Source organism: Desarmillaria tabescens, assembly GCF_030435595.1.
Source record: "Desarmillaria tabescens strain CCBAS 213 chromosome Unknown EV420scaffold_50, whole genome shotgun sequence".
Classification (NCBI taxonomy): Eukaryota; Fungi; Basidiomycota; class Agaricomycetes; order Agaricales; family Physalacriaceae; genus Desarmillaria; species Desarmillaria tabescens.
In genome coordinates, this window is record NW_026848349.1 from 41502 (window position 1) to 67120 (window position 25619).

General features: G+C 44.0%; 4 protein-coding genes across 4 annotated transcripts; 1 reads left to right on the forward strand and 3 right to left on the reverse strand.

Moving 5' to 3' along the window:
• Window positions 1-6705: 6705 nt before the first annotated feature.
• Window positions 6706-7699, forward strand: EV420DRAFT_1484326 (uncharacterized protein; the record flags this gene model as incomplete). Its single annotated transcript, XM_060470062.1, has 7 exons — window positions 6706-6764; window positions 6797-6957; window positions 7006-7032; window positions 7222-7256; window positions 7306-7491; window positions 7541-7574; window positions 7683-7699. The coding sequence occupies 7 exons, from the start codon at window positions 6706-6708 to the stop codon at window positions 7697-7699; spliced, it is 519 nt and encodes a 172-aa protein (XP_060325412.1).
• Window positions 7700-8759: 1060 nt separating this feature from the next.
• Window positions 8760-10591, reverse strand: EV420DRAFT_1648410 (uncharacterized protein; the record flags this gene model as incomplete). The annotated part of the gene is made up of 8 exons (XM_060478158.1): window positions 8760-8774; window positions 8828-9309; window positions 9357-9580; window positions 9627-9717; window positions 9766-9957; window positions 9991-10099; window positions 10172-10408; window positions 10457-10591. 8 exons carry the CDS (start codon window positions 10589-10591, stop codon window positions 8760-8762), a joined length of 1485 nt encoding a protein of 494 aa, XP_060325413.1.
• Window positions 10592-16984: 6393 nt separating this feature from the next.
• Window positions 16985-18336, reverse strand: EV420DRAFT_1720535 (uncharacterized protein; the record flags this gene model as incomplete). Its single annotated transcript, XM_060479752.1, has 3 exons — window positions 16985-17278; window positions 17332-17722; window positions 17978-18336. 3 exons carry the CDS (start codon window positions 18334-18336, stop codon window positions 16985-16987), a joined length of 1044 nt encoding a protein of 347 aa, XP_060325414.1.
• A 2788-nt stretch (window positions 18337-21124) lies between these two features.
• Window positions 21125-25510, reverse strand: EV420DRAFT_1648412 (uncharacterized protein; the record flags this gene model as incomplete). Its single annotated transcript, XM_060478159.1, has 14 exons — window positions 21125-21357; window positions 21405-21965; window positions 22020-22246; window positions 22296-22488; window positions 22538-22626; window positions 22675-22831; window positions 22892-23171; window positions 23224-23705; window positions 23748-24222; window positions 24273-24462; window positions 24510-24544; window positions 24594-24839; window positions 24892-25283; window positions 25465-25510. 14 exons carry the CDS (start codon window positions 25508-25510, stop codon window positions 21125-21127), a joined length of 3606 nt encoding a protein of 1201 aa, XP_060325415.1.
• Between the last annotated feature and the right edge of the window lie 109 nt (window positions 25511-25619).

Consider the following 25619-nt stretch of genomic DNA (forward strand, 5'->3'; position numbering starts at 1 on the left):
ACAGCTGTGGAAATTTTTTGAGGTGGTGCATCTTTCCTTCATCATGTTCCTAGCCTGAAAGGGGGGGGGGGGGGTTTATTCTTGGCAACCTCAGAGAAATGCTAGTGGCAAGTACAGCGATGACCTTATTCAGCTAATGGATTTGATGTACCTGCAGAACAACCCTGATGGTGTCCATGAATGCTGGCTCCAACAGTGTAGACCTATGCTATCATATAGAGGAATCTTTGGAGTGAGATCATTCCTTTTTTTGACCCTCAAAGGTGACCAACACATGCTAACAGAGGAGGAATCTTCTGACCACCAACATGAAAGGTATTTCCATACTGCAGCATGTTCATCAGACAAGAGCCCTCAAATTTTGAATAGCAATAGCCCATGTTTTGTTCAATGCATATGACTACCCAAAGCCTTCTATGACACACAAACTTCTAGGTGATGTTGCTGGTGAAGGTCAGACATTTGCTAGCCATTCTTTGCCCTTGATTCACTATCTTTCTCAGGCATTCTGACAGTGGAAGGTAGCAAGCATAAGCAGCAGGTATGTACCTAAAAATTTTACTGCCACATGCATGCTAAATGCAAGTACTTAGTGTAAAATTATGGTATGATTTACTTGATGCATGATCGAAGCTTCTTCTGAATTGTCGGAGAACTAGATCCTCCTAGATGCAAAGTTAGTCAGTCCCCAAACAATGTTCCTAAAATGTTACAGTTGTGTTCAAAGCTCAGGTTCGAGTCAAAAATCTCCATCTTCCCAGTGTGATTACCAGAGATATTCATTCAATGTTGTTCAATAGAAGCCCATGCATCATTGAAGGTCAGAGTCCTGGCCTAAACTATTACACATGATTAGTGTTGCAGCCACTCGGTGATGAGCCTCCAGGCTCTGTATGCTCAGAATTCGCAGATTTTACCAGATATTTAATTCCCCAGCCACCACACAAACCTACTGTTTCAATCCCGGCAATATTGCTTAATGCTGCTACTTGTCCTTCCCCACTTGTACCCCACATCAATTACGTGCCCCTTTCATTAATTCCGCCAGGCACCTGATTGTCAATCTCACAGATTTAGAATCCCATCTGATTGCCTAGCACAGCCGCAATTCTGCAGCACAGCCATAATTCCGCAGCTCAAATAGCAATTCCATGGCATTAGCTCTAATGCCGTGACCTTTCCTCAGTCTTTACTAAGGCTGTTATACCACCAAGAGATTGCTGCAAGCATCTACTTCAGTACACTTGCTTCAATGTACTTTGCCGCAGCAACACAGCAGCTCAAAATTCCGGAGATCGGTGGCATTCTTGCTAATCACTTCATCTATATGCGGAAAAGCCATATGGGTGCTGTTACTTTCGAACCACAGTACACAGTAAAACCGTGTGGGTGCTGTTACTTTAGAACTCTGGGAGCATGTGTTTTGTATCATTTCTTACTAATCTATGTACTACAGACTTACTAAGGACTTGCTTCAAGTATTCTAAATTTATTCCGGACTCGTAGTATAAAAGCTAGTATACATCACGGAAAATAGGGAGTTGCTAAAAAGAAGTTACTGGACACTAGCCATCATCCATGTTATCGACCACCGTTATCGCTTGTACTTGCTAGGAGATAGACAATAACAACATAGTCACTCCAAGTTATACTCTCTGTCACGGCTTTTCTTCTAACGGTATTGGTGTACGCTCATATTGCGCCAATACACGGAATTTGGTGTCCACAACTCGCTTTTATCTTTTAATCTGCCAGCATCGTTTCACTTTCACCAGCCAGCATCGTTTTCATCAGTTTTCACCTTCTACGTCGCCATCGTTTTACCCAGTTCAGTTCAGGATCGTTACGTCCCCGTGCGGACTCAGATTAGGATCGTTATTGCTGCCAGCAGCATCTGTCACGGAATTTCGGTCAACAGCTTCAGTATAGGATCATCAGTCACGGTATTTGGTATCTTGCCGTCAGTTTCAGTATAGGATAGTCTCCGTGTAGACTCAGGATTAGTATCAGTTTCGTTTTGCCGTCGTTAACCTCAGTATAGTTTCAGTTTCAGTCCAGCCCAGTCCCAGCCGTCGTTTTGCCGTCACTAGTTCCCCCTCATATCATCGCCAGCCAGTCTTATCTTTGTTTTACCGCCAGTTTCTCATTTCTCGACTACAGTCTTCATCTCTTGCCGTCACGGTATTTGTTATCTTGCCAACGGTATTTCTCTTTGACGGCATTTTCTCTAATTCCGTCAACATCGCCCATGGCTTTTACTACTTAAATTGCCGTCACTTCATTCACGGTTTGCCGGTATTCCCAGTTATACCGGATTCTGTTCCTTCTCGTCTATCGAGACCCTTCCCGGCTTACAGCCAACGTTTTCTAGTACTCGATCGTTAAGGGTACTACTTCGCTGACTGAAAAGTCGCAGTGTATACTTGCGTTCTTGAGGAATTCATCGCATGGAGGTGCACCGAAACACTCGCACAACAACAAAGCCTTTATTGCCGCTACGCGCCATTTGCCGTGAACTCCTCTAGAGTTTTGGTTTTTGCCGTTGCCATGGAAGTTTAGGCTCATCATCGGCTTTGCTCATATTTAGTCAGCTTTTCCCAGTTCTTGCATCTTATGTAGCTTTTTACTGAGCTAAGCAGTCAAAAATATGGAATACAAGACTGGTATGCTCCAGTTACCGCAATAACTGGTATTTGTATGTGCTTACTGCTACTATATACAGTAATATGACCCCAGAAACTTCCCCGTTATTCAAATTTTGAATCCTCTGTGGTTATAAATGTATATCTTTGATTGCCATCTTTCCCAATTTGTTTCAGATTGGCATCCTTTTTACGGTCCAGTGTCCGTTTCGGTGCACTTCAGATATAGGCTATGCAAGTATTACCTGGCAAAGGATCCTGGCTGTGTCTCGGCCATTGGTCATCAGCAATTTCACATTCATGTAGAGGGTATAGGGGATTTTGTGTGCACTGACAGCCTATACCATTATACATCTATAAACATCAAATTGATATAAATATGTCAGTCTAAGTCCAGGAGAGTGTTAGTCAAGAGCTAGGATTATATAGCTGAGGATGTACAAAAGGCGAAACAACAATTTCGAGTCAAGAGCATCAAGTATGTTCCCAAAATAGAAGTGGTCTGTGTAATCATGCCATAGGGTCACGTGTACATTGAACTTGTCGCAGTTTTTCATTTTAATCATTGCTCTTCAACTCTCACTTCTTCCATGCTGTCCCTTCATTGTCCTCCCATCGGTACAGTGTGGTACTTTGGTAACTCCATTTTACTATTCTTCCAAGCTATCTGCTACATAAGATATCTGTAGGATCTCATCACGCGACCCTCATTGATATTGGACGACATTATTTTAACATCTCAAATCCGGAGCTATGCAGGAGTCTCCCCTCTCTTCTCTCTGCCCATCTTCATATATCTGCTATTTACTTCTGCTACACAAACTTGGGCTGGACCTTGGGAGTTGCATGGATCCATGGAATACCTAAAGAGCTTAGGGTAACAGATAGCGGGAGACGTTGGTAACGAGGTGCGCAATTGAACATCCTTTCCCGTTTTCTCAGCTTACTGATACCATGTGCAGGTTATTGTGACAGCAGTCAACCCTAGTCTCGTGATAAGGCCGGATGGGACGGTCTTGGTGCGTATCACATCTCTCCTTGTAGAGTTAATGTTGATCTTGCCTACCGCAGGAACAGCATGACTTGTTTCGCTCTCCGAGGCTTTGGTTACTAGTCAACTAGTGAGTTGGTTGGCAGGTATGTTTTTCTGTTATCCTTTCGTTTACCTTCCCTTCTGCTCTTGTGCTTTATGAGTCCCAATGTGAGCTGGCATCTTGCGACAAGTAACCTGTACTTATGCTATGCTAGATGATATGTCGAAATTGAGCTCGATACGCAAGTAAACCTTCCATTCACGTTCTAGCACAACGCTTGCCGCCAATGTTCCTTACGTCAGAGGGGAGAGTACATAGTAGAGATGTATTAGATATATCTGCTTTGTACATGCACAGTGAATATTATACTCTTGAAAATCTTTCCATTCTATTGATCTGTAGATTAAGTATTGAGCCGCATTGAAATATTCTGGTGCGGTTGCCTGTATCTATAGGGGTAAAGATGGTCGGTATAGCTCTATAAAAATGTTTATGGAAAACATACACTTAGATACACCCACGTAGTAGCATACAGCGCAAGAGAGCCTTAGGACACGTTAAACGTGACATTATCATCATCTCATCCACTTGGGGGCGGAGCGCCATTACATAGAACTTGGTAGAAGATTCGACAGAGAAGCGGTGGTAGAGAATACCAACTCATGCATGCAGGGCAGCCTTGACAATGTATCCTTTTTGACTTTGACAGACGGGCTTCACCTAGATTCCATGCATGACAGGTTCCATATGGGGTGCATTTCAATTCTACAAGTGGGAAGGAAAACGCAGGTTGACAATACATGCCACAATGTTGTATGTGAAAACAGATGTCTACCTAGCTTCAGAAATGACTCCCATATTTGAATATCCAAAAATACCCAACATTTGGAGGGTCTTAGCTTGACTTAATTACCAGTCCGGCAGGCAAGGACCAATGGACATTTCTTTGTCCCGATCATCTTTCGGACGTCACATCCAATAATGATTGCTCTCTTCCAGGGACTTCGAAAGACGGTAGAGTCTTAGCCACATGCTCAGAAAGATCATCCCAATTTAACTCCAAATCTGACAATATCTTCGCCACTTGAGAATCGTAACGATTTAAGAGGGCTAATACCTCGGAGAGAGCATTCCTGTCAACAAATGGGGCAGCTGAAAGTACTGCACTCGCCATTTGACTTCCCTGCATCATTTGTCTGAAAGATAAGCTTTTGTACATCAATATGGGAAATCAATCAATTGAGTTTAACAAGTGTGAGTACTTTTGTCAGGCAGTGGTGCCGTTGCAATCCCCTTCGCTTAGTGAATCTTGACACCGATATCTTTAACACATACGATATTGTTCTGGCCAGTTCCGCACAAATCTGTGCCAAATGCGCCTGCTTAAACTTCTTTCGAACATCTTTCCCAAAACAATTCCCAATCATTAAAAATCTTTCATCATACACTGTCTCCACATTCAAGGAAAACAATAGAAATGGGCTTGGACGTTGGACCAATTTGCTGGCTGGAACGCTCCGAGACCACTCCCTTCCTCATTTACGAGTCAGTCCTACGTTTTAACAGCTATGTTCTCTGAAGTTGAAAGGTATCCACTTGTAGGAGGAAGCTACGGCGGTATCTGAAGATGCCAAAAAGATCGTTGAAGAAAATATTTGACTCTTTGAAACGGCGAAAAAGGACAAAGTGAGCGCATCCGTTCACTGATCTCACTCAATTTTAAATATACCTGTTCCGTGATCACAAAGCACCTCGGAAACCGACCTGAAGCAGGGTAAAGAAGTGGAGGGTTCAACGTAAGGATAACTTAAGGGCCTTGCTCGTACACAGTGATATCCAAATCGTACTTTGAAGCGCCCAACATTCCTTATTCTGCGCTACATCTTTCAATGGCACTGAGTAAAAATTGTGCTTCAGTCCTTCAGGGAAGAACATATGAAAATGAAAAAGATGTCCAGAAATAAAAAGGACATACGTTGTGTAATAATGAATCTCTTCATTTCCCGTAGACACTGAACTCGAGCTCGATGCTCTCTTGCTTATGTATTCCATGACGTGACATCCTAAAAAGGAGCTCCCGTTACACCCTCTCGGACATTTAATTTCGCCGCAGACATTTCCGGTCATCGAAGTGGTCAGTTCTGATGATATAATCATCTGCTGCAAATACTAATACACAGGTGAAAATTTTGTTTTCGGAACCGCATAAGCCAGATATTCCAATGTCTGTTCATTTCACTTCACACCCAACGTTAATTCCAATCCTTCCTACACAGTACCTCAGGTATAAACGAGGAGTTAAAATGTAAAGTGTTCTCCACCACGTATTGGCGTCTTCCTTATGCGCGATGTTCAGGTTACTACACGATATTGAATACAATAATATACCAAGGGGAAAGCTCTCCTACGCCAGGTTCGTGAATTGTATTCAATACAGCTTCTCAACAAAGTTAAAGTTTCCAGACCTTCCTCGACTCCTTGGAGGAGTTATGTACATCCCAAAGGCGCACGCTATTACATTCTTAAACAAGTCGTGAGTTCCCCTCTTCGAACATGTAGACCCTGAGTCACAGGACTAGCATTGGACGGTTGTTACCGACATGAATATCCAACACCCACAAACATTAAAAAGCGTCGATAACTTCTTGCAAAGCCTTCTTTCCCTGCTTAACACTCCATGCCATCCCCAGCCAATGTTTCGCGCTGAAGATGTTGACCTGGTGCTCGATATTGTTCCTGATGGTTCAGGTACTCAGCTCTGCAAATATTATCTTGCCTACCATCGAAGTAGGGTTATATTTTGGCTTGAAGACGTCAAGCCATCAGAAAGGATGTGGCACAACATGAAGGGCATCACATCGGAGGCTCATATTGGTATTGTTTTTCTTTGTGCTTTACACTTCAAGTATTAAATGACATCCAAGCGTACACAGTCAAAGCACAGTATTGGTATTTGAGTATCTTTCACATTTGTTGTATCTCATCTGGTCTTATCCCAGGCATCACCGATCTTTGTTCCCTTCGGTCTCATGTACAACACAATATGTTCTAGAGGAACTGAGGGATATGATCCTCCATGGTATTGGAGGTTAGTACATAAAGCTATATACTTTTGCACAGAAGTAAATGTAGGCCAGATGGTTTGGTTTCCCCAACGTCGACAGCGTCTTACGGGCCAGATGAGTTAAAAACTATGCTAGAACTCTTGCCCTCCAATATTAGTGATATCCCAAAAGCACTGGGACAACATCGCATCATGTTTATCTTAATGAAACATTTTTGTAAGCCCGCCCATTCACTTTAATACAATACTAATATTCTTCTCACAGGTGAAGAAAAATTCGCCAACTTTCATGGTGAGCCAGCCGTTTGAATGGACCGAGGCGTCTCAATCTATCACCACGAAAAACTCGGGGCAGAATCTCGAATGTTTCGTTTCGTCAGTCTGCTGTTATTTCATGCACCACGAAGACACCGACAGGAGATTGAATTCATGGCATGTGATGGGATTGTCTCATGCCGAGCATGGAAAATTTTCTCTACAGGTGTTCAAAAGACCTGTTCCGACCTTACTGTCTATGTAAGTGGTCCAGGCCACATGTTCTGATAGAACTTAACACTTGCCGAAGTCTACAGTGTTGGTGGCATTAGACATTGGCATCTTCGCCATACAATCCGTAGATGCCGGGCCTAATACGTCTTGGATCAAAACATTCCTGTATTTCTCTGTAGTTGCTTCTCTCGGAAGCATCATGTCTGCCTTTTTACTGCAAAGGAAGAACCAAGAAGTCTTGCAAGTATCATACGTGGAGGCGGTTCGTCCAATTTGTTATCCACTTTTGCCCATTGACAAACTTATCTTAGTGTCAACTCATGAACAGGTTCCGAGATGCCTCCGGTAGGTTTGACAATATGGCTATAGCACATAGCTTGCCTTTTGCTTGTTTATATTGGGGGTGTGTCATCTACATTTGAATACTGATTGACCTAACTTGACTGCCTGTAGGACTGTATTCTTTATAGGAGCGTTTCTGATTTTTGGACTTTACCCTGGCCCACAGGTCAATAGGGTCCTGTTCAGTTTCGCTTGGGGAATTTTGGGGCTGTTGTTGTTCTACTTCCGCTGGTGGACCTCACACAAAAGCTGCACAAGATCTGCGGAATTGGTTTGACCTAGATAAAATTAGTCTGATAGGGGGGAATTACACAAAAATGGATATGTTCGCAAGAGTGCAGCAGGCGTAAATAATGGACACATTACCAGATGTATCATCACAATATGACCATAGCTGAAAAATAGCGCACCCACATCCGTTTGCCTTCACTTGTAAAGGATTTCTGACATGAGAGTCTGTCAAGGTCCACGGTGTAAGATCTCCAGAATCTGCATCAACGATTGCTGTAACAGAAAGCATTAGAAACTAAATTGGTCTACAGGTGCCCCAAAGACATACTACATGTAATATTGGGAGGGTCTGGCAGTGCTCGTGTGTAAAAGATCAGATAGAAGTCCTTGGACCACTGTCTGCTTATTCTGTAAAACCATAGGTTGGGTGCCGACAAGTTGTTGAGGGATGCTTTAGATGAGGAAGCCTATTTGTTGTGAGCAGTGAGGTTCGACAGATAGATGCCAGTTTTCCTGTGTTCAGCGCAATGCCACGGCTGCCTATGACACCCATAACAGCAGACAATGTGGGTAGCGATTGTCTAGCGTTTCTTCTCGAAGATGCATTAGGAGAGTCAAAGTCGGCGACGGAGATGAGATGGCAACAATGATGTCATACTACAGCCGAATGCAGATTAAAGGCTCTTTTAAATGCCGACCGTGAAAGTGTAAATTGAACTTTTACTATTGCCACTGAGTGATCTCTAATGTCACAATGTGATGCAAATTTTTCTCCACTCACAGGAGGAAAGCTTAGCAAGACCCCCTACCAAATGCTTCAGAGGTCGGCGGCAGGCTCAACATGGAAAACACAAGATATTTATTAATGATTCAATATGTAGCAATCTTTAGGCACGAAGACATATTTTTTTCAACCAGGACCACCCATTTGTCCTCACAGAGCGAACTTTATGTCACTCACCACATGCACATCTTGGTTGACAAATTGATCAGAGGAAGAATTTGAGGCCAGAATATCAACTTACCAACTTCCGCTGACTGTTCCTGTACCAAAAAGTTCTCCTTGTAAGTAGCAAGCTTTCCCTCCGACGCTCGTCAATCTTGAAGAAGTTTGGGTCGATGTTCAAGAAAATTGGCAAGCATTCCCTGACGGTCAGTTCAAACATGGAGGCTGTCAAGCCAAATGCCCTCCTGCCCTCTAGGATGAGTGAATGAGCAAATTGAACAGCAGATGTTCTGGCAAAGTCAGCAATGTCCAACTGCCTGACCGCAGACAACGGGTGCAAATTGATGAAGGTATGTTCGTCGAGGAGGAGTAAACAGTGACGGTCCCTTAGCCGCTGGATGATGGAAAGATAGGCCCTGATTGCCTTACGGGTGACTGTGACCTCCTCATTGCGCTTGAAAGGGCCAGAATTGAAGGCAGGGAGAAATAAACAAAAGTTTCCCAATGCAATAAAATTCAGCATGCCACGATTATTTAGCCCCGGGAAGTGGGAGTCTTTGCCTGTGAAATGTTAGGCCAAAAAGGAGAGTCACCATATTTTTACTTACATTCGGGCCCTTCGTCACCAACCAGAACACCAAGGTAAATCATCATCCGAAGGAGAATGTGCTGTAGTTCGAAGAATGGAAGACCTCCCATGTCTCCGAACATACAGGTATGAACCCAGCCCCAGACAGTTCTCGATAATGTGACCGTGGAGTAGAAATGGTGACCTTTTACGATGGAGTTCTCCAGGGTAACCACTGCATGATGAGTGTTGGGACGCATGTAGCTGCATCTGTGTCAGCACATTTCAAGAGAGATAAGGCATGACATACAACACAGAACCTGGTTCAAGCAGGACAATCTCTGCAGTCCAGAATTCGGCGTCCGGAATAAATCCAGGTTCCCATTCACCCCGGACCTCAACTTCTTGGGGCTCTCAATGTCGGAAAACATACCACATCTGGCACCCACAAAGGACTTCGATGACAGTAGCGATGCCAAGACTGTCTGTCCCAACCTCGGTGGTAGCCCCTTTCCTTGCCACAAACCAGAAGCTCGTCGCCGAGGCCGGATATTCTCTTTTATAAATTTCATCGGCCGGATCAGATGTATTGTCGAAGGCACAGATGTGGCTCGACAAGATACTAATGAAGTTAAAGTGCACTAGAAAAACCTTAGGAAAAAATGCCAGCTTACGAATGTAAAGGGTGGTTGATGGGAGAATCATGACCAGGCAGAGAGAGAAAGTTGAAAATGCGACCCCCTTCTTCAATCCCTCCATCATAGAGACATCTTGATGGTCATACTGTTCTTACGTGAGCATCAATGCCCTACAGTCCACATTAGGATACATTTTTCGATGAAAAAGAAAACCTACACCTTCCAAGACGTGAACTTGGTCAATATCACCGATTTCTGATAGAGACCTCAAAGACCAATCCAGTGGATAGGCCCGAGTATCATATAGGTGAAAGTTAGCGTTCTTGAAAGCCATCATTGTCTGAGAAGGATTTTCGAACGCCTCGTTGAATTTCATCGACAGGATGACTGGATCCAGCCAGGTTGGGATCCTGTAGCAAGCTTCGAAAAGTGCAAGCTTTCCTTGCTCTTCAGGCTAGATTTTAATCAGGCAATGAGACAAGAAAGTGGTTGGTTAACCTACATTGGACACAAGCGGAAAGTATTCAAAGGTGACACAGGAATTTGTTCGAGGAACCCAAACCTCTGGTAAGAGGATTCCGGTCGGAGAAAAGGAGAAACGTGGATCAATTTTCGCTTTCTTCAACACATTGTGCATAGAGGAAGAGGTCTCAGACCGAGACCGCTTCCTTTCTGGGAGACGGCAGAAATCACCTTGTTGACCAGATGCTAGGAGGTTTGGGTCTATTGAAGGCAGACTTTGCCAGCCCCCATGAATGTCTGGTACATGAATGCTTGTTAACTGGTTGACATCGATGATTGGGAGCTGGTAGACAGGGCAACTTATTCGTTGCCATTCCGGTCAGAATGCGCAGGTTGGATATTTCTTCCAACCTCATTGCGTCACTTGATCACTCAGGAGCTGGCACATCTTCAAAATCGAGTCAGGCAGGAATGCTGGCCTTCCAGGCGAATGTTGGGAAGAGGAGACTTCGACCAGACTTTCTGCCGAGGCTTTAACTGTCGGGGAGGACAAGAGTTGCCCCTTCTCCGTTGTAAAGGCTCCTCCTTGCGACCACCCTTTTCATCCAACGAGCTCTGCTGTTCTTGAGCCATTCCCTGGTTTCGGCCTTTTTCGCTGCTCCGTAACCCGCTGTTCCAAGAAAATATGTCAGAAGCATGAATAAAGCAAGTTTTCCACGTGTCTGCCTGCTGTGGACTTGAAGAAGACACTCACTAAGGTTGGCTGCATTCACGGAGTGGTGTAGTTCTTGTAACATGCTGGTTAGTGAAAAGAAATGATCACCGTGGGAATGGACGATTCGAAGTTGCGGAGTCAGCCACAAGAGTTTCTCATGTTTCCCACAAAATGATGTGCATCCCTAATCTTGATTCTTCTGAAATAAGTTTTCTCCCAATCTACAAGATGCCTTTCGCCCTGAATCTTAGTACCTCCCTTGGGAGTCTGAGACCATGTTCCATTCCAGTTCCGCCGTTTCGGAGTCAAGCGCGATTCCACAGATGCTAGGCAGCCATCCTTTGCCAGCGTTTCAATGTTAGCTCTCGTTCATTATTTGTATACACTCTACAACACTTGGCCTACCTTTGCATTCAATTATTCTGTGCCTTTAATCGGCCTCCTCTTTTCACTTTTCATTTTCATTTCAATCGGCATGCAAAACATTTCCTGCTATTCCCACTGTCACACTGGACAAATGAGAACTTGAGGGAAACCTGAATGCGCATGATAAGGGTAACGTTTTCGGAGGTCGATCTTGGCAGAAATTTTACATAAAATTTGCGTATTCTCATCTCTAGCGGGATGGCATGTGATTTAGATCCTCCAAAATGCGAAGTTTGTCTTCCCAGTATGTCCCACTTCTTTCCTCGTCTTTTAGATATAAAGAACTTTCTAGTTTTCATTGAAACAACCGGCACCGATCGATGCAAATATGTTAAAACTAGCAGCATATATCCAAACCTTTACTGCTTATAAAAAGGTGGAACTTGAGCTTGCTTGATCTGTCCTCGATGGCCGAATGTATTGGAATGGAGCATCGGGCTCGATGACCTTCTTAGTCATCATGATCTATTTTTAGTACATCGAAGTCAGCTAATCGCTGGGTGATAAATCGCCCCCCTTGCATAAGGAAGATGACGAGTGTGTTGAGGGTTACATGACGGTTATAAGTCTGGCTGTGTTGAAACATTGAACATCATGATCCGTTTGCGCAATGCCGACTGCCACATGGAATTAAATTTTGGGGCCACAATATCATCCTGAATCTTGATATGTCTGACAAAAATTTTCTCACAATCTACCAGATGACTTTTGCCCGTCATATTAGTACCCTCCTGCTTCCTATGACGTCTTCTTCCATCCCAGTTCTTCATGTGGGTGTCTAGTGGAAATCTAAAGACTTTTTCCCAGCCATGCCAGTGGTTCAACGTTAGTTCTCGTTCATTATTTATATCCACTCTACATGCTTCGCCTACCAATGCATTCAATTATTCTACTTGTTAATCAACCTCCTTGTTGGCTTTCTATTTTAATTTCAATCACCTGTAAAAAAATTCTGTCTATTCCTTGTGGTATAAGATATAGCGACCTTTCTAGTGTTCCCTGTATAACCCGCACCGACAGACAAATATACTACTCGTATGATAACACAAACTGCCCCAAGTGGAAACAATCAGTATATATTTGAAAAGCTTTACTCTTTATAAAATGGCTGAACTTTACGCTTGTGTTGATCCCGTCCTCGATGGCCGAACGTATTTGGAATGGAGCATCCGCCTCGATGACTTGCTTAGTCATCGGATATTATTCTTAATGCATTGAAGTGATCTATATATACAAGTGCCCGCCGCATGCCGGGGCATGTGGGACCTTGCTGGTTTTGTGAAATCTGCTTATCCATGGACAATACACTTGTATCTACATAGTGGTAAGGTTTTTCGTGCATTTCTTTCATTCAGATGACTGAGATGGGTTACCTGAAATTGGCAGATGAATTTTGTGGAAGCACTTAAATGAACAGCAAAATGCGCTCTGCTGCCAGCTTGCATTTTGCCCCTGAGGATAGAAGAACCGAGCAATCCGGGCTACATCAGGATGTTCGAATGTCAAGGATATCTACAGGTTGGTTTCAGCATTTCGGCAAGATAGAGAACACACGAGGGCAAACCGTCGATGCCTTGATTGATGCTTCAGAGATTGCAGTTGAGGTCTCATCCTGCATGGTTCGTGTCTCGGTCTCCGCTCGCTTCTCCTGAATAGCCTTGTCTTGTTGAGAGACTGTAACAGGATTCTGAATCACAGTGTCAACGTCTTTATGAATGGATGTGTTTAGAAGCAAAATGGAGGTCATGACCGCCAAGAACGGTACGATGGCATTTGAGAACAAGTGCCTGCTGCGTGCCGAGGCGAGTACGACCTTGCTGAATCTTGTCCTTGAACCCTATTGCTGTCTCTTTCGAGTCGACCTTTTCATTGGCAATGCTCCCGACTCAAAACATGTAAGGAAACACTGAAAGCGACAATTCCTCGTTGGGTTGATCTACGTAAGTCATACCAATATGTTACAAAGTGTTTGCATGGCACATCTGCTTCTTTGAACACCGATATACCAGTCGTATACCTCGCAGATCATTTGTACATTGAAAAATCCACACTGCATAGTGCCAAACCATCTCTAATAAGAGTCCCTGAACTCAGACCCATAATCTATTCCAAAATTCCGACCGGTGTCACGACACCGTGCTCTTCGCCAGATGTCGATACGTCATGTCCGCAAAAGTCGTCATCCAGGGAGAGGCTGGGTGCAGGTGTACAATAACAGCTAGATGCAAAGGATCTCAATCAGTAACGAAGACAGTCGACATCGTGCGACTGCGTACTATGTCCAGTTTACCCTAGCCCTATACTCCTTGTATCCACAGCAATACCCCGACGCCATGCTCTCGCTTGCCGACGTCAATACATGGCGTCGAGGTAAAACCAGTCCCTCCTAAGACTACCTGCCGTCCCTACCCTATGTGAAGTTTCCGTGGGTGTGTTCACCGGTTTTGAATACATTCTAGGCGCAGACGTCTTGCTTGCCGGAAGACGATCCATTGTCTCCAGCCAAAACTCGGACACCTACACACCAGGATGGGGTGGGGTCATATTTCGCAGTCTCCAGGCATACTCACTCCCTCCTCGCACCAGACAGGAGGCAACGTCCTCTTCTACTTTCCAACAACGCATGTTACTAGCCATTGAAAGACCAGCGCAGCGGGAACAGGTAGATGTCGTTGAGTGGTAGGGGATGACGCAATATCGGAAGGGAATGTCCGACTGAAGGAGGGTCGTGGGGATGGGTCGTTGGGTCGGGGTTGATGTTGATTTTGTCATGGTGTGGTGGATACGTGCAAGTGGGAGGAGAGAATAGCAGAATCTAGTGAACGATAGGATCAATGGCATAGAGCACTAACAGATGTACTCACCAGTATCATATTGGACTGCGTGCATCATGCGCAAACCTGAATATAATATATCGATGGCGGCTGAAAGCTTCATCGGGACCATGAACAGTAGATGGGCAAGCTCATTCCCATATAGGCTTATGAGATAGGTGGTCCAGGCGATCACACCTAGCTCCGGTCCTGGTCATCCTTGGCTATTCCCTCTGCCAGAAAAGCATTCAGTTTCCACTCTGCCTCACATTTTCCTGTATTTTCCCCCTGGATGAGCTCCTTTAGTACCTTGACTATCACCTTGTGGTCCTTTTACAAGCTTGTACCATCCTTGTCTTGTGGGCTGATATACGTGATAATGATCTTGTTGGGTACAATGTTCTCGTGTATTGAGCATGGGATGCCAAAGGGAGACTTTCCCTCTGCAAGTGTCCAGAGACGAAGTTAGAAAGTGTGCTTCTTGTTGATGGCAAGAAGGACAGATGCAGTGTTAATTGTGCTAGGACAGCACAGCGAGTAGTACTAGTCCTCGTAAGTGGAACAGACTATAAAGTGCGACGCATGAGCATCAGCAAGGGAAAATATGGAGAAGGTATTAGTCGCTCACGATCCAATTCTTAAGCAATTCCCCAGATGTTCAGGTTCAAACGTTCAATATTCAATGTGCGAGGCGACTTTTTGAAGCTAGTGCTGCAGGTGCATAGAGTCGAGATGGTAAATGGCTGAGTACTGAGTACTGAGTCTTGACATGCTGCACGGCTACATTGTATTTGTTTGGTTTTGGCAGATGCGAGAGTAGGAAGAGGACTGCTGGATTGAGCACAGCCACCTATTTGTACTTAATTGCTTTTGGCAGACGACGGAAAAGGAAACTTTATGACTGTGGGTTGACCTTGCTTTTCAGCAAGGTAATGAGGTCCTCATGGTTCGGAAAAGCTCTAAACGGCAGTCGCATGCACCATGATTCAAGCAACACTGATGCATCATCAGTTCCGTTTTGAAGTGCGATTCTGCGAAAACCTGCGTGGAGTTCTATTATCCATATAGATATCCCATGGACCTTTCACGCGTCTGGCGCATCTGTCTTACCACACCGCCGTTCCTCTGCTTTGTAGAGCACTGATAAGATACTCATGGAGACAACAGAGCGCTTTGAGATTATTCTCCTTGGGAAAGATCCCATCTTGCTCTGCTATCGCATACTTGTATTCAAGTAATTCATAAATTTGTCATTTACGGAGTCAGTTATGCGATTATGGGCCGATTATGCCTTCAACCATGCGCTGGACTTCTTCAGAAGCCTTCCGCTGAAACCATTCATTCAGTGTCGGTCATGGGCGTTGTAATCAAGTCCATAATTGAATACATAACCGATCCAGAATTGACCCATAATCACACATCTGACCCTCCCTATTGCTTACGGTTGTATCTGTAACAGTATGGTGCACATTCCTAAGCTGCATATGACTATAATTTATCATCCCTAAGTCTAATATCATTGAGATAAGTATGGATGATCTGAATGAAGCAATTGATACCCACATCTCGACTCCAGATATTTCTTGTTGCTGTAAAACTGAACTTATGGATATGACTACTTATAATGGGTTTAAAACTTGTTTATATGCAAGTCTAATTGCTGCGAGAGCACAGATAAGGACTTACCCTGTACTTGGCTTGAAGGACCGGGATCCTTGCATAATCAAATATTCGCTACCTGGAAGTGTTGGAAAATGGGGTATCGGTCCGTTCCCAGTGTTACATGTGCGGTAGCAAGCCAATAGTATTGCGCTTGGCTGAGCTCTGCAAATGCATGAGGATCTACTCTACAGTACCTACTTTTATACTAAATACTATTTTACTAGAACTTTCCATGCTTTTCCTACTACTTCTACCTTAATAAGCAACTTCGGCATGATGCCGGGTTGCCAAATCCCAACAGGAAGTCACGGTTCAGAGCATCGGCAGCACCAGAGGTTTAAACGCATCCTGCTTCCATGGGATTCACACTGACATGATCAGCTACCCCTTTTCATCATATTTATAAGACCCTGGGGAGAACGGAGCTTCTGTTTCATTGCTCTTACACTCTCCCCAGAGAGATTACCATAACTCATACAAGTAGGAGAATTCTAATAAAATAATCAAAATGCTTTGCCTTCAACTTAGAGGTCCAACCAATATCCCAAGTAAAAAGCCAGGTTTGGGGTGGGCCTCAACAAGCCAGAGACCTGTGTCATAGTCGGGTTGCCGGGACCCTCGTACCTTGGGTCTGGCAATCGTGATGAAAACACAGGTTCCGTGTACTCAAGAACAGTCTGGACCCTTATGCATCTGTAAGGAAAAGGCAGGATTTATTGAAAAGTCGAACTCGGTGTATACCCGGCCTGATTGCCTACTACGTTTACAGCGCTTACACCTTTGAAGCCTTTTGACCACAATGACGACTGCTACTTAAGCTTCATCTATTCTCAAATTCCTGATATCACATTATTGGCATGGTAACATATTTGCAGCGACTGTTACATATACAAAAGATATTTGCGTGAAGATACTACACTAGAATTCCAAATGTGTAAAAACTAAAGATGAACTAATGGTGCTTTCCCTTCTTCTTCACCTGCTCTTCACTTCCATCACTCCTGTGAACATCCCCATCATGCAATCCCTGTCGTTTGCAGGTGATTTTTAACTCGTTACCAGGCATACCATCTTTCTTGAAATGCTCGAAAACCGAATTGAAGTATCCGGTCATTTGGTATCCCTTTTTGAGATCGGACCAGAGGCTGTCAGCAGATATAACCATTTTTGTTCTATCAGGTACATGCTTCAAAAAATCGGGTGGGATTACGAGGTCTTCTTTGGAACTGTGGTGATTGTCATCAATCTGGAGGCCAGAAATAAACAATTGGACAGCACAGGAGCAACAAAAAATCTTACAATCCAATTACTGGCCAAGGAGCACTCATAAAAATGCCTTTTGCCTTTTACTTCTGCACAGACCATTTGGAACAACTTGTCTTCCTTGTGCCTCTCTGAAATAGGATACAATTTCCCGTCCTGGTTGACATAGATTTCACTGGCGCTAAATGGCTCCGCTTCTTCAGGAAAGAAGTTGCCTTCTCCTGAGAAATAATACACGAAGATCTCGACACTGATGAGCCTTTCGTCATTGTACTTCAACTTGATGGCTATGCCCATCAGTGCTCTGCCGTGTGTGCCGAACATGAGTCTAAGGATATCCTTTTTGACTCTGGGTTTCGACTCGGAGTAAGCAACCTCGAATACGACTACCGGCCAGTTGTAATCGATTGGAAGATTTTTCAGGGTCCTCCCAATTCAGTCCCCGGTCAAATATGAGAATATCTGGCCCTTTCCAATGGCCTTCAGAGAGAGGGATATGAGTGCCAGCTAGGATCCTCAATCCGATGGTGGCATGCCAGTTAGCATGTAATGCTGCTGCAATAGTATCTAGTGTGGAATCGTGGGTGACACAAGGAATTGTAACAATTACTTTGTCTTTGAGAAATTCCCAGCTAACTAAAATGTGAGGTCCTCCATAAAATAAAATGGCAAAGGTACTTACCAACCATGAACTGCTTCAGATACATTCTCAAAGTTTTCCTCCATCCGTGACTGACTTTCGGAGTCAAGAACTTTCTCATACACTTCACCAGGAAGACAATCATCCAGACCCTTCAGCCAGCCTCGTAGCTCGAGAGGAGCATCATGAAATGGCGATGGGGGAGGGGAGGCTTCAGCAGCCTTTGGAACAAGAGTGAGGTCTCGTAGGTTCTGTTTCATATCAGTCATGCCTTTTGTGATGTCAGCTGGCTGCGATTTGGAAGCCCCCCTTTTCAAAACCTCTGGGCGTGCAGGGGTTGCTTGCAAGGTAAAAGTGCTTGATCCATAATAGTGAGCATCCGCACCAATAACAGATGTCATTTTGCGGGCTGGTGGAAGTATGGAAAAGAGATTGTTATCAGATGTTGCCACATCTTTGTGATCTATCTGACATCATTGCCCACATGACTGTCATTCTGTTCTAATTTTGGAGTTCTATAGAAGGGCAAAGAACGTGGAGAAACATATGGAGCATACACAGGTAGAAGAGGAGGGGTTAAAGTGAAGGGAGAAAATGATTTGATGCAACTAGAAACGGTATTATGTTAATTGTGAACTCCCTACATATGTTCACTTTATAGTATTGAGCTCCTCTACTAATTCTTAACTGTTCCAAAACTAAAGCATTCAATATGCGCAGAAGATCCTTTAGTAGTTTTTTCAGACAACATTATATAAACCCTCACCATATTTAAAATTGAATACTTTCTTTGTATTCATTGGAAGAAATGTGTCATTTTTTGGGCCAGTAATAGTGTACATCGTGCAATTAATAAGCTTGATTGAGTTCATACACCTAACTTCAATACTTTGCACCCATTAGGCCATTGCACAGACCTGCATTTTATTATGGAAATTCAGTCATACATCACACTGATATCAAAAATGTGGAAGATGTTAAAATTTGTGTGACAACTCAGATAGGATATACTTCAACGTGCTTTTTCGTTTGGCTTTCGTCATCTGGTACAGTCTATTGAACACCACTACTTCTTTGTACATTTCAATATAACTTCTTATTTCACTCTCAAACAACCTCAATTTTATTTTTGATGGAATACCATATAGGTTATCATATGGCTAACAAAAATCAAGGTAAGAGTCCATGTATCAGTCAGGAAGAAATCAATAGTGAAGAGTATGAATTTTGGCAAAACACCAATATAGGTTTAGAGAAAGGGTGAAGGCAGTGGGGTGCATATATTAACGCTTAAAATTGATTTTAAAGTTAAAAGGATGAAATTGTCCTGCGGGGCCATGGGTCAAAGATCAGTTGCTGTGGTGTTATAGGTGAAACGACTGGTCAGAGCTGTGAGAAAATCATCCAAACCAGGAAACCATGGCCCAAATTTGGTGCATGGGATCCAGTGTACAAAAGTCCCGGTAGCTGGTAATTTGGGACTTTGGACAAAAAATTTCACCACACCATCAAATCACCATTGAATCACCTCAAAATTATAATATATACTCTTGAGCATATGCTAAATAATGTGAATTGCTTTATAGAATGAAAGAATTCTGAGGGAAGCTTAAAAATGTTGCAGAAATTTGCCTGTACAATAGACCGGGTGATGACTGTACTTACCGAACCGGAATTATGTAAAGACTGATCGCCATCATTGAATCTCCCATTATAGCGCTTTTCATAATTATGTGGAATTCCAGTTCTGAAAAAGTTATGTGGTTGTATTTGGATCGCAGGGCCCCGGCCTTCTCTCTTTCCACCACTACCATGCCCCGAAACAGTACCATCTGTTCTGCGATGCCCTTGTCAGGTTTCTAAAGGTGTAGAAGATATTTATCAGCTGTACCCAACTCCTGTGGCATATCATATGGTTGCGATGTACTATGCAGGCAGGAGCGAGACAAAACCTTTGAGAACCAACATTCAACATCTGAGTCTTCAACTCCTGGATTCGGTCCATTTAATGTTTGCCTCATAGACTGCAGTGACATTCTTTTGCAAGATAGGCTGATATGCCATGCTGAGGTGCTGACATGCATCCATTGTCGGACTCTGCATCTCCACAGCGGTATTGATATCAGTCTGTCAGACCATGACTGTCTTCACTCCTGGCAATTCTTTATATTGCAAGTCTGTAATTTGACCATACTATGTCGGCATATATATTCCAGTGGTAATTATCCCCAGAAAACAAATGATATAAGATCAATATAGGATATAAATGCGCGTTCTGAATGCAAGACGATAAAATTGCCTCAAAGCTGAGTGCTGATCATGAGTGCTTCTCTTACCAGGCCGACATGGGGTGTAAATAGGACCACACAGATTTTTCAAAACAGGGATTCCGCATATTTATGAAAACTGCTGTAACCCTATCCTATGCTGGCAATTATCTCAGAAGACCTACGGATGTCGGCAGTGCACCGACCTTCCATCCTTTTGAGAGAGCTATCACGCTTCCTGGATACCCATACAGCAGATAGTACATTGTATGCCTAAGACAAACTCTCGACTCCCCTGTGGGAGCAAGGGTAACAAAACATTTCTTTCAAGGTTAAGACCAATAAGTATACGGGACCGGCGACATGGTAACAAGGATACCTAGAACATAATATCCGATTTGCCGATGGTGTTACTAGGATATGGAGTAATGTCTATTTTCATCGATGGCAGAACCAGCATTTTACCTTCGCCAAAACGACGAAGAGGACGTCGAGCAGTTCCACCACTACAACCAAGTTCCATCTTTACAATCGAAGATATGTTTACAGGCACCGAGTGACATGCAGCGGAGAGGAAGGAATGATTATCGCAAGGGTGAGGAAAGCCGATAAGAAACCCGAGTCACTTAGGCATTTCATCGTCTACAGCTCGGAGGAAACTCGGAGGTTTTGGACATCATTATGTAATGATTCAAGATCAAATCATAGCTTTCCCACTGCAACCGTGAAGGAATCACACTCAGAACAGAAAAATTTCACACAACTGAGCACATCTGATAGGGAAACTTTCACCTTCGGCTAAGACCACAATCACCAAACATCAACCAATATACTGAGACATCACATACAATCACACCGTTTCACATAGAACAATTCACAATGTTTTTGACAAGGTATTTATACTTTTGTTCATTAAAGACACTCAGAGTCCAGGCCTGTATTCTGAGCCAGCATTAGAATCTCTCTCTGATGTCGATTCTGACTTGTCCTGTGAATCATCATCATCCCCGGTCATATCCATGCCACTTGAATCCCCATCATTTATGTTTGAAACATTGGTTGGGGGGTAGTCTTCTTCGTCCTTAGGGTCCTCTTCTTCACCATCAGACAAATCATAGTCGACGGTTTCCGACCAATCCTCCAGGGCATCAGATTCTATGCAACAGGTCAGACCAGTCAGGATAGGAAACCACCTCACGTACGTAGGACTTCAGCCTTTTGCCGAACCAAAAATATTGGCCTAAGGAGCAAAACCTTCCTCTTCCGGCGTTTGTAAGCCTTGAGGAACTCAGATGATAGCTCCATCTGCAAATAGGTTTCCATGGCATCCTTAATATCTTGCTGAAACATCTCAGTATCGAACAAGACCGATTCATGTTGTCCTAAAGCCCTCTGTGCTTGCAAAGCCGTCTCAGCGTAAAGAATCAAAGATCGCCTGAAATGAGCAGCAGAGCTCCTAGCAAAATCAGCGATATCCAGGGACCCAACACTCAGGGTGACCCGGTCATTGACACGCATCATTGATTCCGGGGACTGCACAGCAACATCTTTGTCATCATCGAGAAAAACCAGACAATATTTCATCTGCAAACACTGTATTGTGGATATGTATGCGCCGGCTGCCATGGCAATTGCAGGTTTCGAGTCTCCCTCGGTCTCAGTGACACAGGCGTACAAGGCAGGTGCAAATAGACAGAGATTTCCTAACGCAATGAAGTCAAGAGGTCCATCTCTTGTCATGGTGGGAATATCTGTGTCATGATCTTGATACCATTTATCAGGACCAGAAGGACAGTCACTGCGAGATTTTTACTTACTTTCAGGTCCTTGATCACTGATCACTGCACCAAAGTAGCACATCATACGAAGGAGAACCTCCTGGAGCTCAACATGCAAAATGTTTGTAATAGTATAACCGAGCATACAGGTATGAACCCAGCCCAAGACAGTTTTCGAGAGTGTGACCGTGGAGTAGAAATGGTGACCTTTTACGATGGAATTCTCCAGGGTCACCACTGCATGGTGAGTGTTGGGATGCATGTAGCTGCATCTGTGTTAGCGCATTTCAAGACAGATAGGGCATGATGACGTACAAGGCAGAACCAGGTTCAAGCAAGACAACCTCTGCAGTCCATTCCTCTGGATCTGGAATAAATCCAGGTGCCCAATCATTAATGTACTCATCGATACGGCTGTCCTGTCTATTATTACATCCACCATGCTTAAACACGTACCACAACTTCCGCCTGCAAAGAACCTCAATGATGGTACCGACACCAAAACAATCTGGATGAATGTAACTAATGGCTCCTTTCAGTGGCAACCAACCAGAAACTTGTCACCGAGACAGGATACTCCGCTGTATAGATGTCCTCAGGTAGGTCAGACGTCTGTTCGAATGCTCGTATGTGACTCAAAACAATCCTAAAAGACATCACCATTTTAGCAAACACGAGATAAATTGTGCCTTACGACTGTAAAGGGTGACCGCTGTATGAAGTGCTGCAAGGTAGAGACAAAGCGTTCAAGATGCGACCATCCTCCAAAAGGCCTTCTTCATACATTTCACGTAAGGAAACAGAGACGTGAAGTTGCTCCATCGTGTCGTTGGAGCTGCGCCGGTGATGGTCTGGGGTAGTGCAGCGTATTAAAAGACCATTTCATAATGAAGGAAGAAAACAGAAGAAACCTTGGACTTCTTGAAGAATATCAATGTTGCCAATCTCAGAAAGGGACGCCAAAGACCATGTAAGTGGCAAAGTTTTCGTGTCATACAGGAGAATGTTGTAGTGGCGGAAGGTCTTGAGAGTCCCTTGATGATTTTTCAAGGCCGAAGATTGTTTCAGGGTCACGATCATCGATTCATCTGCCGCCTTCCCAGTTTCTTTCAACCGGTAGAGTGGACCTCCGCTTGCATCAGTCCTTACACAAGTGTTCCACCCAGCAAGCGCAAGGTGATCATCAGTTTCCTAGAGACTTATAATAAGGTAGTAGTATGCAGAAGATACCAGGGATACATACATTAGAGATCAACAGATAATAGTCGAATGTCCTGTATTGCTTTTTGGCAGGAGCCCAAACGAGCGGAGAAGTAATTGGGTGCAAAGAACGGGACAGACCATGATCAAGCTTGGCTTTCTTGGACCTTTCTCTGGTATCAAGCTTGCCAACAGTGCTCGACCATTGCCTTTTTCTGCGGGAGAGAGATGGTGCCGCATCCTGCACCTGGCCCATTCTCAGAGAGGGCGCCATTAACATCAACTGATGCCAGCCTGCATCCAGGTCTTGTGAGAGCTTCCTCTCGTGAATTATTTTCTGTTTATGGGATAAAGAAAATGCTGTTTTCAGAGGATCCTTGCGAATGGGGGGCATTGCACCGATGATGATAGCTCCGACAGGAATTTGCTTGAGGTCTCGAACAGTGAGAGGGGGCAACGTAGGTGGATATTGCCACTCTGGCCTTTCATCGAAATTTGGATAATGTTTGTGACCCCATGCATGTACTCAGTAAGTCAAGATGCAACAGATCTTCGAAATCAATTCACGCATGAAGGCTGGCCTTCGAGCCGAATATCGTGAAGGGGAGAGGCTTTGAGACTTTCGCTGAGGCTTTGACCATCGGGGAGGACAAGAACTGCTTCTGCCTCGTTGTACTGGGTCCTTCTTGCGACCGCCCTTTCCAATCCAGAGTGATCTGCTGCTTATGAGCCATTCGCTTGTTTCGGCTCCGATTTTGGCTTCCAGACCAGGAACAACGTTCTGTTGGATGAATGTGATTGAATCTTCAAACCACGTATCCTCCCCTTCATATCCTACCCATCCCCTCTTTGCTCCATCCTTTGACATAGCCTTGGAATCCAGCATCTTTTCAACCAACGGCTGCACTTCGGCCAAAAATTTACTCAATGCAATTTTGCTCATCCACGAGCCCCAAGCTATACCAACGATGGACTTCCACAAGATTTCTTCAACACGAAGGATCAGCTTTGGTTTCCCAATTGAAGACAGACGTCCCCCAACCTTAGATGGGGTGTCAAGCGAAATAACTAGAAATGTACGATCGAACTCACTTGTAAGGCAAGAGGGGTGTTCAATGTTTGGCCCATTCCTTGGCCCATGATGAGCACAAGGGGGGATATTGTGACAGCGTTCGTGAAGGCTTGTTTCCACTGCAGTAAATTCTTTTTGAACCGTTTTATTGTTTCTTCATTTCCCATGATCATTTTGACGTCAGGGTGGTCAAAATTATCGTTGATAAACCTAAAAGCAAGTGAGAAGATTGCCTGTTTGATACCAGAAGAACCTACCGTTGCCAAAGTGTTGTCTGCTCCACTCCATTATGCTGAGTCAAACGTTAGGCCAAAGAAGAACGCAGAATGGGACCTGCTCACATAACATAGTAATCGGATGTGAAAAGCCACGCCATCCAATACGCACAGGACCTTCAGCCAATTTTTCACCGATTCGTGTTTCCAATGATTCGCAAGCAAACATATATCTGCGTGCAGAATCTCGTGATTCATTGTCGCGTCTGGCTGTAGAGGAGGAAGGGGGACCATTCTTCTTTCATTGTACATATGGAGAGAAGTCGCAATTTCGTCTAATTTGTGCGTCCAGCCTTCTAGCCTTCTCAAAAACTTAAAACATGTGATAAGAAAATTTGAACAAAGGAATGGAACTGGAACGTACCCCAAGTTGACGCTCATCAAACGTCAGCGACTTCTTAAAACTTGGATAATAGGAACGACATGGCAATCGAAGAAATCCAGCAGCGATATCCATCGCCTTTACAAGCACAAGGGTTTTCAGCTGACCTGTAGATTTATTTGCATTGCGACCTCCGCTGATGCTGTCTATGCACTTTTGAGACGGATGGCCTTTGTCCCAGTCCTTGTCGGCCACAGACTTCAACGATCTTCCCATTGCCATCCCGAACTGCAATATGTCCGCGTTCTGATGACTTTCTTCCACGTGCAATTCATACCAAAGATCGGGATTGAGGTGTGAAAGTAGGAATAGCTTGCAATGAACTGGAAGTGACCAAACCAACGGAGATTGTTTCGCAGCTGTATATCCTGTTACTGAAATCACGTCAGCACGTGAACCTCGATGAACTTTTGATGACTAAGCTGGGCATCTGCCTCGATGCTCCTATTTCAAAATGGACTTAGAAACAATAGTCATCGAAACCCGCAATTTTCTCAGAATGATGTCATGAGAAATCACTGTGAACACGTAACAAAGATAGAGAAATAGTCTTACCGAGACTATTTTGAAGCTGCATGCCTTCAGGACTGTTTGTTGCCATAGTGGTGGTTAAAGGGAGAACAGCAAAGCATGGGAAAGAAATTTGTGCTGTGCAATGATCCCGGCTGAACAATTATACTGAAATAGGCAATGGTTCTTTGACAATTTCC